This window comes from Rhamphochromis longiceps, linkage group LG16, assembly GCF_057381845.1.
Source record: "Rhamphochromis longiceps isolate RC_006_pf linkage group LG16, R_longiceps_female_GT1.1, whole genome shotgun sequence".
In the NCBI taxonomy this organism is placed as follows: domain Eukaryota; kingdom Metazoa; phylum Chordata; class Actinopteri; order Cichliformes; family Cichlidae; genus Rhamphochromis; species Rhamphochromis longiceps.
In genome coordinates this window covers 27826505-27843216 of record NC_140572.1, presented here as the reverse complement: position 1 = coordinate 27843216, position 16712 = coordinate 27826505, and the positions used below count along the sequence as shown (strand labels likewise).

The window sequence follows — 16712 nt, the reverse complement described above, 5'->3', positions numbered from 1 at the left end:
AGCGGAACTCCTCATTGTCATCTAACATTCAGGAGTGCTTGGCTTGACAAATCTTCTAAACTGCCTCAACATCTACAATACCAGCTGGAAGCCAAGTTTAAGAACAGACAGTGAGTGGTATATTTGCCCAGTAGAGCAAGAGCTGCCGTTGAGTGACAGCTGGTCAAAAGATTAATCCAGTTTTCTGCCAAGTGACACTGGGGCACACTCACTGACAATACACCTTTAACTGCCTTTTCAGAGGGCTCTTTTTACATCGGTCACACAGCAAAAGCAACAACTCAGCAGCTTCAGGATCCATTCAGCCACAGTGCTGCTGTTTTGTCACGCATTTTTACAGCACTCGGAGCCTAGTACACAATCAGAGTACTTACAAATGGAAAATGGAAAATTTTAAAATTGGAAGTTAAACTTATCTTTAATGTACAAAGGTTTCTGTTGGCAACAGAGGGAAGTTATTCAAACAATTCTTCTAATACATTCGGTTGTAGTTGATATGTAGAATTTTGGAAGCATGAAGTGGACACTAGAGCTTGAGCAATGTTTGTCTCAGCAGTGTATATAACCTGCAACTGTTCACTGTAAGTTTGCAGTGAACAGCATATTCATTTGTTTCCCTGCAGAAGCTTCGTCTGTCATGAGTTCTTTGTCCCTATTTCCTCTGAGGAGTAACACCAACTACGAAAAACAGCTGTACATTAAGTGACAAACATAAAGACTAATGATAGATGAATTATTATTAATCTGTGCATTATAACAAGACATCTTTGAGCCAGGAGTGCTGTGATGTGCAACCATTTCAAAGGACATTAGTATCAACGGTCACCGATCACCAAATAACTTCCCTAATATATCCTCAACCTCAACAACCACCTCTGTTTACCATTATATAACGTTTATTTATTTGAGACTCAGTGTTTGCCATCATTCACAGCAAATAAATGAATAGATTTACATGAATACATGAATATTAGTGTTTTGTTGTCATTTGTTGTTTCAGTCTGTCAGAGTCAACTGCATTTCTTCTGCCTGTGGAATCTGTGTGCATTCTTACGAATGTAACAGCTGGTTCACACATGTGAGTCTGCGTGCGTGTTTAGCGGAAGCATTCAGCTCTTTAGTGCAGGTCAATGAAAACCCACAAGTGAGAAAAACCTTTCAGAACGAAGGCCAGGCGTTCCCGATGAAGCTTTCGACCTGCCAAACTCATAAAGCAAGCTTTATGAGTTTGGAAGACATCATGCCTCGTCCCTGTACCAAAGACGCCTCGTCCCAGTGGCCCCCAGGATTACAGGCCCGTGGCACTGACCTCCCACATCATGAAGACCCTGAAAAGGCTCATCCTGGACCAGCTGCGACCCACAGTAAGACCACATCTTGATCCCCTTCAGTTCGCTTATCAGCCTCGTCTCGGAACAGAGGACGCCATCATCTACCTGCTCAATCGTGTCTACACCCATCTGGACCAGCCGGCGAGCACTGTGAGGGTCATGTTTTTTGACTTTTCCAGTGCTTTCAACACCATCAGGCCGACCCTCCTGGGTGATAAGTTAGCAGCGATGCAGGTGGATGCTTCTCTGGTGTCCTGGATTGTTGATTACCTGACAGGAAGACCACAATATGTACGTCTCCCACAGTGTGTGTCTGACAAGGTGATTAGCAACACAGGGGCACCACAGGGGACTGTCCTCTCCCCCTTCCTCTTCACCCTCTACACCACAGACTTCAGCCACTGCACAGAGACCTGCCATCTTCAGAAGTTTTCTGATGACTCTGCGGTGGTTGGATGCATCAGCAGGGATGATGAGACAGAGTACCGGGCTGTGGTCGACTCCTTTGTCACGTGGTGTGAGCAGAATCATCTGCAGCTCAACGTGGCAAAGACCAAGGAACTGATCGTGGACTTCAGGAAGACCAGGAAACACTTGACCCCTGTTTCAATCCAGGGGGTCAGTGTTGACATTGTGGAGGACTATAAATACCTTGGAGTACACATTGACAATAAACTGGACTGGGCTAAAAACACCACAGCACTTTACAGGAAGGGCCAGAGTCGTCTCTATTTTTTGAGGCGACTGAGGTCCTTCAACATCTGCCAGAAAATGCTGAGGATTTTCTATGAGTCTGTTGTGGCCAGTGCGATCCTCTATGCTGTTGCATGCTGGGGGAGCAGGCTGAGGGTCGCAGATGCCAACAGACTTAATAAACTGATCCGTAAGGCCAGCAATGTTGTGGGGATGGAGCTGGACTCCCTCAAGGTGGTGTCGGAGAGGCGGATGCTGTCCAAGATAAAGACAATGTTGGATAACACCTCCCACCCACTCCATGACATGTTGGTCAGTCACAGGAGCTCGTTCAGTGAGAGACTGAGATTACCGAAAAGCACCACTGAACGACACAGGAAATCATTCCTGCCTGTGGCCATCTCCCTGTACAACGCATCCACTTAACACACTGTTTGCTGCTACAGCTACACATGTTTCTTTTCCAACTATTTATTTATAAGTGACTTATGTATGTATGTATGTATATATATGTATATATTGTACTATTCTTAGTTAGCGTATTGTCTGTCTTGTCTTAATGTTGGTTTAAAATGGAGCACTGTAACAAAAAATAATTTCCCCCAGGGATCAATAAAGTATTCTGATTCTGATTCTGATTTATTTCAATCAATAGTTCTTGATTATAAATCCTTTTCACAAAACACAATTCACAGCAGCAGATGTTTGTTGTGAAGAACAATGTTGGCCCGATTTTTAAAAGTGAATGTTAAACACCATTGTCAGCATTGTGAGATTGGGGCTCTCGTGGGCGACATTATTAACTCTTTCTACTTGCGGTGCAACATCAGCAGTTGCTTATGCTGCTGTGTTGAATGCAGCGCACGCCCTAATGCTGTAGTATTAGCTCATCTATGTGAGGAAGAACCTTCAGTAGACCCTAAATATGTAGATCAGCTGTAGTTAGCTTGACATTTAAACAAATGTATATCAAAAAAAAAAAAACAACACAAATTTACTTATAAATTGTCTTTGGAAAATTTGTCTTCAAATTTGCCCAAAACTTGAAGAGCTGGCTGGTCTCACTAAATGAATTTAAGCCATTTTAAATAACTTTAAATGATGCTTTTACTTCAGGGTGCCGATGTTTTGCCTAAACATTATTAACCTCGTGTCCGGTACAAAGGTAATAATAAGTTTGGTTGTTTTTGTATTAGATTTTCATAGATTCTCTTTTAGTGTACTTAATTTGTGTATTTATTTCTATGTGAAGATTATATCCATTTCACTCATGTAAAATCTTAGTTGTGTCACTTAGCTGGCAAGGATAAGAGCAGCTAATGGTGCAACTTATTGTTCGAGCAGGTGAATCTATCTTGTATAATAAGGTCATTAATACTGTGTGTGAATGTGTATGTGTGTATGTAGTTGTGTGTATATGGGTCACTGATGTGACATGTAGTTGTGAATCATTTCTATTAAAACAATGTGTTAATTTCATGGTTTTATCGTTTCTATAAAACTCTTCACTTTAAATAGATTTGGTTTTAAGAACATTGAAATAATATATTGTATGTAAACCCAAAACTATCCACTCTCCATTTGAATGAATGGCATTTAAATGATAACAAATTAAGCATCATTTTCCCAGCAACTGCCAATCTCTGGCAACCACTCTAAACTGGTTGGGGAATATTCATTTTCCCCTTATGACAGGTGGTTGCCAGATGGTCATGGATCAAACTGTGTGACAGGGACCATTGTCATGACACATGGTTAGAGGTCATGTGTCTACACAATCTCAATAGATACCAAAGTTTTTATCATTATGAATATAATTGTCAAGTAATATTTATTACTTTATTATGAGGGGGGGAAAGTAATAATAGTGAAAAGAATATTTTGTCACGGGTGGATGAAAATGTTTGTGCCTCTCTCTTAAATACCGATAAAAGTAGCAGAATTCAGCTCATATGTAGGCTGCTACACTTTCTATGTCAGGTGGTATAACCAATGTAAAACTGGGAAAATGTTATTTTATTCACAAATTACATATGTGTGCTTGTTCTGACAAACACACAAGTTAATAGAAGTGTCCAAATAAAAAGTGTTTAAATTAAAAGAGTAGGTGACTTAAATGGATGATTACTGCACTAACTGCACATTTCACTGAAGTACACTGTGCCTTGTGAAAACTGTCTCTGATTATCATTCACACACATACACAAGCGCACACTCAGAGATGTGACAGATGGGCGTCCTAGCAGCGACTTGTGCATTTATTGTATGTCACCAAGGAAAATCAGACACACACACACAAAAGTATTCCGAACACTTTCTTACCCTTTTGCTGCAGTAATTACCATTTGGAGGGGTGTGTTTGTCTGTCTCTGTGTGTGTACATGTGTGTTTACTGATGAGAATAGTGCGCTGCTGAAAGGACACAAAAAACTCCCTCTGCTTCCCCACTGAGATCCAAGAGTCCTGGCTTGGTTTTGCCCACTCACGCAGTTCTGATCCTTTCACACATGTACTGAGAGCTCAGGATAGATTAGTTTCCGTTCTCACAATGGTGGGAGGACTGCAGGAAAGCACCGCTGAGCTTGAAAGTAATCAAAAGAAAAGTGTGAGAGGGCTGTCACTTACCTTACAGCAACCTTCAGTGATGGGTTTAAAACTTTGCTGCCTCAGTTTTATCATTAATTCATGGAAAAATGGAGAAAAAAATGTTATCTCGAGATACAGCCTGACAGACAACACACGAGCCACCGGAGTTAAATTCAACACAAAACTGTAGATAAGTTTTAGCTTTCATTTAATCCCTACCATACTCCCGCTTGACGTTAATCTTGTAGGTGAAGCAGTTTTCCCGGATGGCCATGATGTAAAAAATTGTAATTAATTCTAAAAACTTTGTGTTGTGCATGTAGAATGCAATTTTCTGCCGGGGAGATTTTGCATCCCCCGATCTGCTACTACAAATATTCAAGAGTAGGACAGCTTAAAATATATAAATCTTCTACAAAAATGAAGCTGGAACTAGCTTATCTAAAGGGTTTTATTTGTAAATGAAAGGGGTTTATTTTGTTTAATTTATTCATAGGAAATACAAATTGCAATAAAAGTGGCTATATACAAAGGTGTAATTGTAAAACTGCATTTCTAAATACTTTGTAGCCATTCAAATAATGTCTAAATTATGAGGGTAGGGGTACCTCGTAGCAAAGCAAAGTTTTGTGTTGAGCTGCAAGGGATGAATTACAGCTCAATTAGATGCAATTAGAGAGAACAGAGTGACTCAGGGACCTTTTCATATGTGCTGGAATGTTTATACAGTAAATTTAACATGTTAAAGGGTTTTTACAGTGCTACAGAGACACTTAGAAAAGCATTAATAGTGTTATAGTCAAACAATTGGGGTAATGGGTGGAATGAAAGCAGCAGAGAAACATTAGGGTGGAAGGAACGTTCAAATTCAGTAAAAAGAAATATTTAAGTCCTCTAAATGTAATGTTCCTGGAATTTTAGGTTTAGTTTTGTACATAAATGTTAAGGTTTTAGTGTGTAGCAGAGTAATGTTTTCATTTAGCAACTTGAAAGCTGAAAGCATCTAGTTAACCCTAGCACTGGTGTATGCCAAATTACCTACTGAATAGAATATGTGTGTATCTGAATAGAATATACTGAATATACAGTGTGTGTTGAAGAGTGTTGAAGTTAAATGTTTCCAGCTGAATTAATAAATGATAAATTAAACTTCTTGCACTCCAATTTTATTTATTTTTTTTTGATTTTTCTACATTTTATTTCAGGTATTTGGCCTTTTAGATAGTGTGCCTACATTTTAGATTGTTTTCAGTGGCCAAATAATCCTGTTTTTATTGTTTTATATTAGTTAGTTTTTATATTTCTTGCTTTGAAATGTGTTCTATATTAAATTTCACTTGACTTTCAGTGGCAGATTATGTATCTTGTGTAATGAAAACATTTACCTTACATCTTTCTTAACAGAGAATACACTTTTTACTTGCAAGCTCGGCTTGTAGTCCAGGTTAAAGCTCACAGGAGGACAGCAGTGTTATTAGTGGCAACATCTGGCTCAGCTGGGTTGTGTTTATTGCACTTAAACACAAACATTTCTGCTTAAATGCTCACTAACAGAGTTTTTAGGGGGGGATTGCTTTAAAACGGAATTAGATTAACTCATACACTCTATGAGACAAATACCCTTTACACCAGCAGGAGCTGCTCAACCATGGAAACCAATGCCATGAAGGCCCCAGTGCATAATTCTTGTACTGATGTTAATGTGGAGGTTTGGATCTCTGCAATTATTGAGTCAGCAGAGTGTTAGCAACTTTAACACATTATATGGCTCATCATTCTGTAACTTTACATGGTTTGCTTCTTTGTGGCTTAGCTGCTGTGGCTCCTGAAAACTTTTACTTTGCAGCAATACCACTCACCAGCTCTTTGAAATGGCCCATTCTGTCACAAATGTTTGTAAAGGCAGACTGCATGGTACTTGAATTTATACACCTGGTACAATGGGATTGAAAACATCTGAAATGAAAGATTAAGAAGTGTCCACATTTGTACACACAATACCCAGTCTGTCACAGGGCTAGCAGAGAGACAGACAGCCACTCCCACTCACATCCACACCAATTCAGAATCACCACTTAATCTCACACTTGGGAAGTGGGAAGCAACTAAAATACACACAAACAGTACCTAGAGAAAACCCGCACAGGCAGAACATTCAAACTCTGAATCTCCCTGTCATGATGTCCAGACCTAGAACTGTCTGGTTCTGCACCACCCTGTCACTACTAATACTAATATATCACAATGATACATATCAGTTTATTACCAAAAAGAACTGCCAAGCAAAGACTGTTCCTCCAAAGATGATTGATAAAATGGCTTTGTTCTTGTGGCATGTATTGCAGTCTCAGATGATCGCTAAGCAGAGAGAGCGTAGCCATCGCCCTCCTCCCGGCACTGAGCAGCAAACACAGCAATTCCCTGATGAAGCCATGCGGCAGCTTCTACCACCCAGTCTGTTGGCCCAGGGGCAGGCAAATAAAGATTGAAGAGAGGGAGGAAGGGCTGAGGGAAAGAGAGAAAGGTGAAAATAATCAGAGGAGGAAGGATAAGAAGAACATAGAGGGAGTGCAGAAAATGAGAGTTGTAGGGGCACAGGTGAGAAGAAACAAGTGAGTCTTCCAAAGGAAATGAAGACTAAGAAATTTGTGTGACGTAGCTGTTCTTCCTCCAGTACTGTCTTTCTTTTGCCAGATTACAATGTCTCACATCTCCACCACCATCTTTGCCATCTGCAACTATTTAAGCGAAACTCCCAGTTTTGGGGGAGTCTTCTCAAAATGAATTGCAGCCTCGCTGAAGTACGTCTCCTTGAAACTATGTACACAGTTTATAAAACCAATCTAAATGGCGAATATTTCTTGGAAATGTAAGGCCACTCAGATTACATTTTTTAATAACATGAAGATGAATTGTTGATGTAATGCTGGAAGCTACACTTTTACAGCGTATCATTAAAATAATGACAAAGTAGTTTATTACATTTTGTTATCTGCCAAAAAATCGTCCACTAAAATATCAGGTCACGTCATTTTAGGTAAGAGGAAGTGTTTTAGCTGCATCCTTCAGTCGACCACCTCTTACTTACAGAATAGATTCCTCTTTTAATGAATCCAGCTGTGTACCAGCTGTCTACGCAGGTTGTCTATTTTTTTGTGTTTTGCACATGCAGCTGTTGCATTGTGTGCTTTATTGTGCGCTGGGCTCCGAGCACTTCCAAAACATGAGCAACCTACTGCTACTGTGCCTGAACACATCCTGTGCACACACAGATGGAGCACCAGGAGCTGCGCTTTGTGGCAGCAGGTTAGGAAAAGCTCTTTCCTGTTTTAACCTGACATGAATGCCCTTGCGCATAAATGGGAATCCCTGTGCGTATGTATTATTTTGGTTTGAAAGAAGAAGAATATCCTTTATCTCATTTTACAACATGGTCCACACAACAGCTCATTTTGATCTTAAGTGGGCTGGACCAGTGAAACTCCTCTTTCTTTCAGTGGAAACAGTTCAGCTACACATTTAATCCCCGAGATGTCTAAATATAAGTAAAAATGTGCAATTTCAACAATACATCTCAATTTTTTTACACGATAAAGAAATGCCTGTGTAGTAAATGAAAGAAATGTGTGAAATTGCAGAAACGTTTCTGGTAGCTCATTGCACAGACTGAGCTGTAATTGTAAAACAGACATTTTCTGATATTTCACAGAAAATTCTGTTCTTTTTACTGTGGACCCATTATAAAAAACAGACATTTTGATCGCTGATAGTCATTTAACTGTTTGTCCTTTACGTGATTATTTTGGTATGGTATAAACTGTCATGGGGGAGGTCTTTATCAGCAGGAAAAAACTGTAAAACTTATTAAAATGCATTTAAATGTGCAAACTTTATGCCCTCTTTCACTTTTTCTAAAGCGGTCTAGTGGTCCGAAAGGTAATGTTTGCCGGGCCAATTCTGGCCCCCGGGTCTTATGTTTCACACCCCTGTTTTAAACACACCTGACCTCAATCCACACTTTTCTGCCCAACATCTGTGCCGGCAGGTCTGGCACTAAGGAGAGGAGGAGAATATGTTTAGTGGAAGGTCTTCTTTGATCAAGTGTTGTTTTGTATAGTAGTGAAACACAAGCTGTATTAAATGTGTTACAGTAGAAGAGAGAAATAGCAGTAGTAATAGTTAAAGCAGCATTAATATTTTATTTTACTTTCTAGTTGTTTGCGTGTGTCTGTGTGTGTGTTTCCTCTTATTGCGTCATCACTGATCTCAAAACAGTCAGGCAGGGGAGCCTCAGGCTGTTCTCTTCAGTGCTCTGTCTGGGGAGAATCTATCTATATGTGAGTGTATAAAATGTCAGTGTGTGTACGTGTGTTTGTGTTATTGTAAACAGCTTCTCTGTGAAGAAAATAAGTTTTCACTCTCATGCATTGTCTCTTCTGTTACACAGTGCTGTTTGTTTACCTGGATCTTCTTTAAGATAAACTCCCTTTCAGGACCGCTTGCCTCCAAGAACATGTTCGGTTTATTAAGTGTCTGCTGAACGCTGCAGTGTTTGTTTATGTGTGTGTGTGTGTGTGTGTGTGTGTGTGTGTGTGTGTGTGTGTGTGTGTGTGTGTGTGTGTGTGTGTGGTGTTGGAGAAAGTAAATATAGGTGTACTGCGATGATGCATATCTATGTATCACTGGTTATATGGAAATGACAGTTTTATCTCACTTGCTGAATCTAGACTATATTAGCCTTTCCCCCTTACTTGCTGTTGCTATTGCTGTCAAGATTTCCCCTATAGCATGCCACGTAGGCAGGTTAAATAACTTCTCCAACAGTGGCTCACCTTCAACCCACAGTTATTTGCTAAAGGGTCACACACAGTCAGAGAAAATTTATGATTTTTTGAGCACACAAGCTGGTTGTGAGAGAAAAAAGTGTGTTGCGCGATCAGTTGCGAGTGGTTGCTGGAGATTGCTAAAAGTCACTCTGAAATAAACAGGTAGAACCCCATTGACCTACAGACTGGTCAGTGAACCCTTGCCATCAGCTGGTCACTGAGCTAGGGAAAAGTACGTATTCCATGACCAGTTGCTGAGTGGTTTCTGAGGCTGCCGGAAATCACTAGTGTGAAATCGGTAGCAAAGAGGCCTATGGTGCTGCACCAAAAAACTTCTTGGGATTGTTTTCGTCGCTAGCTGGTTACCGTGGCTGCCCGTAGTTTGCATGGCAGATGCCAACTTGGCTGCAAACGCTTGCAAACTATTCACCAAGAGGTCGTGAAAATGTGATTGGTGCGGCGCAAACTGGAAACAGAGGCCTTCAAAGTAAAAGTTGTGCCTTGTGAAATGTGACGATTGCAGCAGTAAGGTACAACTTTTACCTTGAAATCAAAGTTTCTGGTTTGTGTTACACCTTTTCAAGTTTCAAAATAAAATAGTGAGTGCAGACAAGTTGTGGCTTTAATGCAAACTATGAATGAGCGTGACAATTACTAAAGCAATTGCAAGGAGGTTGTGCTGCAGCACCCTCTATGCAACTAATTTCACCTAGCATCAACCAGCAATCTCCAGCAACCACTAGCAACAGGTCAGGGGAATACATTATTTTTCTCACTTGCCAGATGCTTGCTAATCTGTCTCAAGGCCTGTGCGACTGAGGACTTATGATTAGCTGGTTAAGGGGTATTGTCTCTATGAAAATGTCTTCATTCTATTATCTACAGACATGATATTATCCTAGAGCATACTAGAAAACTGTCATAATATCTCACCAGATGATGATCCTTTCAATAGGCAGCATTATGTAACACCAAATAAAGAAACAGCATTGTAATTGTGTTACAGTGTAGAGATAGTTTTTCCTACTGTGCTAAAAATGATATGGAAAAATGTCAGATCCTATTGTCGCTATCATATTGTATATGGGTTTGCTCAACAGAGTGGCTTACATTTCCAAGTACAAAAAGAAATAATTAAGAGAACAGCTAATATTTGGCAAGAGCATCCAGAGCACATCTTGTGTTTATGCCCCCACACCTGTCATATCAACCTAGGTTCAATGTGGCAGAGAAAACTGGGTATGGATTTAAGCTAATCCTCTCTAAGGCATAAGGGGTGGAAGTTAAGGTAAAGGGAAGAATATGTTAACAGGGAAAAAAGGCTGCTACTTATATTAGCACTCTAAACAGAAGTCTTTATTATTGTAAGTTAGAAATAGCATGTTACAGTAGCTATTCAGATATGCCAGTGCTGTGTTATCATGCAGGTCCCACCATTACTGGAGCTTTTGGGATGATGCCTATGCTGAATTTTTATTTATTCATGTTTATTCTTAACTGGGAGAATTTCAAACTTTCAAACACAATTCTCAATACTTTTTCAATACACCACAGGAAGACAAATATAAATTATTTTTAAATAAAGTTTAGAAAAATACAAATAATAACATCAACAACAACACTCACCTAAAGCAAGTAATAGTAATAATAATAGTGACTTGCACCATACTCTTTTCCTTCTCTGACGTCTCATTGGACACAAATAATCAAGCTATCCTGGTAAACTAAGACTGTTTTAAAATGACAGACAGGCAGGACCGATAATGTTAGCTGAATGACTCCCACATTAACTTTATCCTTTCATCATTAGTCACAGCCACTCGCCACTACCGTAATAACCTAACAAGAGGCTATTGTGGCTGTCGGGGTGCTCCCAAAAGAAATGACTGACTCAAACATATCCGCATTTATGATATAACTGTTAAAAACATTAATATTCTCGAAACAGGAGCTTTACTGACCTTACAAATCATCTGTTATAACTGCTAGTGAGGGGAGGGCTATGTACCTGCCTGAATTCAATGTGAACAATATCAATACTGTTGCAAAGGAGTGTCTAATCCAATATTAATTTTTTATAATCAATTACTATCTGAGTCTTCATTTTTTTTGACAACCCAAATATATATGTATGTCAGAGTCATATTGAAAAGGCAGGATTGATGAGGTAATTGTTCATGAACTTTCCAGCAATTTATTGTACGAGCTAGTCAGTAACTTACAATTAAGACGCCATCTGCTTAGCTGTGATTCATGTTCTGTTACATGTGCTGCAGACAGAGCAGCACATATAGCAGAATGTATACCCCAAGGATTTCATACAGTATCCATCCATCCATCCATTAACTTCCAATTTAGGGCTGCAGAGTCTGCAGGTCTGAAACCTATATCCGCTGTCATAGGGCAAGAGTTACAGTCTTGTGTACCTGTGATAGGCCTATGCATGCTGGGTATCTGCCTAGCAAATCATTATTTTAAATGATTTCAAAAGCACACTAGTTAAATGCAGTTTTAACACAAATTGAGTTCAGTGTGACGTTTTAATCATTTTACTCAAGTTTGCTTCATGTATCTGATGTGTGGAGGATAAATGGTGCGTTTGTCCTGGACATTTGATAAGTGAGACACCGAGGACCTGATTTTGATGAAACTCACGGGAGTCATGCTTCATGCCGTTCTGGCATTTTGAAAATTACTATGTTTGGCCCAAGGTGGGAGCAGCAATTACCTTGCAAACATTTTAATAACCCGTCATATCTCACATACTGCTGGGGGGGGGATAAAATGAGCCTTCAAGCACATATCCAATCCTCAATTTCTACAAATTTGTCTCCAGGGCCTGTAGTTTGTAATATATTTGATTTGCCAGTGTTTTAAGTTGGTTTATAGCATGTTTACCTCCCGGGTTTTTTTTTTTTTTACTTCATTTACTCATCGCTGCAGGGGTCACCACCTTGTTTGTGATTAGCAAACAGACCTGAAGCCCATTTATTCCGGACATGACACAAAGGGAAATTCTGTTGCATCTTAACAGAATTTAATAAAAAAGCATTACCCTGTAATCTGTCAACCCCAAGTGTAGTTATCGCCTAACATTTCAGCACAGTTGCACTAATTTTAAACAGAAATGCTTTTAGTCTTCTGTAGAGATGTAAAAAAAGCTCTTAAAGCTGCTCTGTGTAAGATGTTTATGTCAAAAGAACACCTGCCGTCGAACCTTTTATATTAATAACTCCTGCTGTACTGGAGAGCATTCTTCATATTGAAATATAAGAGAAAAATGCAAATCATTTCAAAACACCAGCAACCAAGTGCTCTAATCTAATCCTTTTAGCTTCTGTTTTGACCCCTTCATCATGTAGGTTATGATTTCAGAGTGTATATTACAGAATTTATCTTCTAAGATTTATTGGAAGGGTTTTTAAAAACCTGAAGAGACACAAAAATGTAGTATTTAACATGAAAAAGCACCCGAATAGCACATGCCATCCACCCCTTTCCTTAATGCTTTTTATTGATGCCCTTCTAAAACGTTATAAATTTCTTCTGATATTAAGTGCTTCTGTGTGTATGCTTCACAGAATATCCCAGCGCTACCTTGCGGCAAAGCCCTCTATTCTTATGAGGGCAAGGAACCGGGCGACCTCCAGTTTTCCAAAGGTGACATCATCATCCTGCGACGCAAGGTGGATGACAACTGGTACCACGGCGAGCTCAATGGTTGTCATGGTTTCTTGCCTGCTAGTTACATCCAGCTGCTGCGTCCCCTGAGCCAAACTCCACCCCAGGGCAAAGCATTGTATGACTTTGAGGTCAAAGACAAGGACCAGGATAAAGACTGTCTGGCCTTCAGCAAGGTAGCACACACTCATAGTATACACATGCTTTTTTAATATCCGACACAGAATAACATTTAAAAAAAGGCTGCATGCTTAAATCAGTAAAAAGATCCGAAGGACTGATGTGTTCAGAATTTACAACAGCATAAATACTGTAGCAGGAGAAAACACTTATCTGTAGTGTTAAACCAGGCTGGTTCTTTGTAGGGCACTGATAATTTAATTAGCTCAGACCCTGCTCTACAGATTGGTTCACAGAATGTAAACTGGAACATCTTCAAACAGAGAAACAAGTGCATGCTCTCCTCAGTGGAGTCCACAGATAACAAAATAGTCTGCTGTCTCTGATAAGATCAGTGCTGTTCATGAAATCTAATTGTTTGACTTAGAAAACGAATGCCTTTGTTACTGTTATAAAGTCATGTGATCTGTCTGAGCAGAAAACCAGAATAAGTATTACTATTTGCGGTAGTGTGTTACTTGAAGGTGCTGGTATTTAAAGCGACTGTAGTTGCAGTTTCATGTTTTACTTTGTTCTCTCTCATTTTAACAGTTTACACCACTTTTTTTTTATTTTACAGCTGATGTTTTCATCAGTGTAAGTGATTGTGTATTGTGTTTGTTATGAGGTTTTCTACTATGGAGACAGCAGACAAGTAGCGGGGAGTTGCTGCACTGCAATCATTACCAGTCTCCTCGAGGATTTGGCTGAAGTTGAATTTTAACACTCACTCTTTTTGGGGGGGGGAAATGAAAGTTCTGGCAACTGATACTCTCTATGCCCATCTTCAAATAATATTCTTCTGTTTTAATGCCAAGACAGCATTTACACCATGATTATACTCAAAAACTCCACTAAAATACCACTATTTATTTACTGGTGGAGTCTAATCTATTCTTTTTCATGTGGATTTGCATGGAGTAAAATCCATTGTGGGGTTTTGGTTTGTTTGATGTGAAATTAATATTAAAAGTATTTTCCAAAGCAAAGGCCAGAGAGGAACAACCACCTGGAGGACACTATTGCCTTTCTATTGAAGCAGATATGTGCTTTGTGTCTGCATTGCAAAATTGGGATGGGCTATTTCAGGAATTTTGCTACATAACCCTACCTAACTTTCTCTTATATGTAAAAATGTAGATGTCACATTACTTTCTCATTACTCCATAAAATTATCTGAAATTCACTGTTACATAATTACCAGCTAACAGTATAAACTCCAGGCTACAGTTCTACACACCAACACAAATGCTTTATGTCCCAATGAGGACACAAAAGATTGTTCTTTAGTGTTTACATTTAAACAAAAAGCTGACAACACAAAGCAAAGAAAACCTTTACAAAGAGACTGTTGAAGTTCAGGCTCTGGCTGCTGGGCTCAGCATAGCTTAGCTGTACCATCACTCTGGGTTCTTGGCTAGCTTTGTGTTAGCATGCTGTCTGTGCAGAAATTGGGTTAGCAAGGTAATGGATTTTCTGTCCTGGGCGTTGTTTGAACTTTACAAACACGCTCCTTTTCTTCAATAAAATAATAGTATAGTGGTCCCTCGTTTTTCACAGGAGTTACGTTCTAAAAATAACCCGCAATAGGTGAAATCCGCGAAGTAGTCAGCTTTATTTTTTACAATGTGTTTTAAGGCTGTAAAACCCCTCACTACACACTTTATACACTTTTCTCAGACAGGCATGAACATTTTCACACTTTTCTCTCAAAGTTCAAACCTTCGTAGAAAAATAAGTCCAGTATTATACAGGGTGGGCCATTTATATGGATACACCGTAATAAAATGGGAATGGTTGGTGATATTAAAGTCCTGTTTGTGGCAGATTAGTATATGTGAGGGGGAAAACTCCTCAAGATGGGTGGTGACGATGGTGGCCATTTAGAAGTCGGCCATCTTGGATACAACTTTTGTTTTTTCAATAGGAAGAGGGCCATGTGACACATCGAACTTATTGGTAATGTCACAAGAAAAACAATGGTGTGCTTGGTTTCAACTGTAATTAAGACTGTAATATAATTGCCAAATTTACTACGGTAACATGGTACACTACTATTGTACTGAAAACTCTAACCTGATTACAATAACGTGTTGCTCTGTAAGGCATTACTCCCAACAGTGCCTGGATCCTAACCAGCTGTGTAGCATGGGCTCTTTTTTGCTCGTGGATCTGTGATTGGAGTGTCAAAATGTCTATTACATTCTACTCTCCAGTACTTCTAATGCGCTTGTGGTTGTGCGTCATCATGAGTGCAGGAAAAAAATGGTGCTTTTACAAAAGACAGGAAGTGTGAACTGGAAGTGCAAGAAAAAAAACGTGTATTTCTGCTCTTTGTGGCCAAGCAGATTGTTAATTGGTTGGGCATCATGTTGCTGCCAGTAATGATGTCTCTATCTTATAATACCGTTAAGCTCAAATACACGTAGAACTGGCATTAACTATCCTCGGGACTTGCTGTCCGCAGCTTTCTGTATTTTGGGAATTAAATTGTACAAGCGTGGGTACATTTTCTGTGTCAGTCTTACTGATCTTAATGACCTTTATCATATAAGAGGTAGATAATCTGAGTAGCCGATGTCAAAAATATCACTCAAATTATACTTTGAATAGGATGGAAATGAGAGAAGGCACTCAGTCCTTGAGCAGTGCACGTCCAGGTCGGGCTTGGTGTAAACAGTAATTTGTATTCTCCGTAATGTTGTGTTCCTCTGAGCTTATCATTTTTTTCCCGCTGTTACACAGGCCTCATTTGTGCTAGGACTGAAGGCTCGACACCTCCACTCTGTCTTTGCACTCTAAATGTGTCTGCAGCAAGAGAACAAGATAGTTTATTAAATTACAGTGTAATGTTCAGTCTAGTGTGGGCGTCTTAAGACCTATCACGGTAATGTAAAGTGTACACACGTTGTTTCCGACACACCGCTCTCTGCATCCAGGAGAACAGATAATGCTGGGGCATCACATTATTTTGATTTTTAGGGTTAAACTAATCAACAGGTTAACAACTAAAAATCATGCAAGACCATAATTCACACAGAGACACGTGCCCCCGTGGAGTTCTGTATGCGTGTTGTCATGCAGAACCAGTGTGTGTGATATTGTTTTCTCAGTGTGAGAGGTAATTACTCAGTATGACTAATACAGAGTCATTTGCTGGCATTATCACTGCCATCCCATAATGGTCTAACCAAGACCTTTATGTGAGGAGAGGAGAAGCAGAGGGAAAAACATCATATATTTATTATATTACATGTGATATTATATCATATGCACAATGTAGAGATGGAAGTGTACACAAAGGTACATATTTACTGGTAACCAGTATGTAAACTGACATCAAATTGTTGGTTTTTGTTGTTATATACACGATTGTTGATCGATGTAAAGTTGGTTTGGGTTGGGCACGCAGATGTAGAAAAAAAGGAAAAACAGA

General features: G+C 39.5%; 1 protein-coding gene across 3 annotated transcripts in view; it reads left to right on the top strand.

The window, feature by feature from the left end:
- The window catches only part of LOC146651313 (E3 ubiquitin-protein ligase SH3RF3-like), a 115100-nt gene that overhangs the window by 61213 nt on the left and 37175 nt on the right, over nucleotides 1-16712 (top strand). For all 3 annotated transcript variants that reach the window (XM_085385081.1, XM_085385082.1, XM_085385080.1), the window contains exon 2: nucleotides 13018-13293. In XM_085385081.1, the coding sequence (XP_085241207.1) occupies nucleotides 13018-13293 (276 nt within the window). The remainder of the gene's footprint in view (nucleotides 1-13017; nucleotides 13294-16712) is intronic.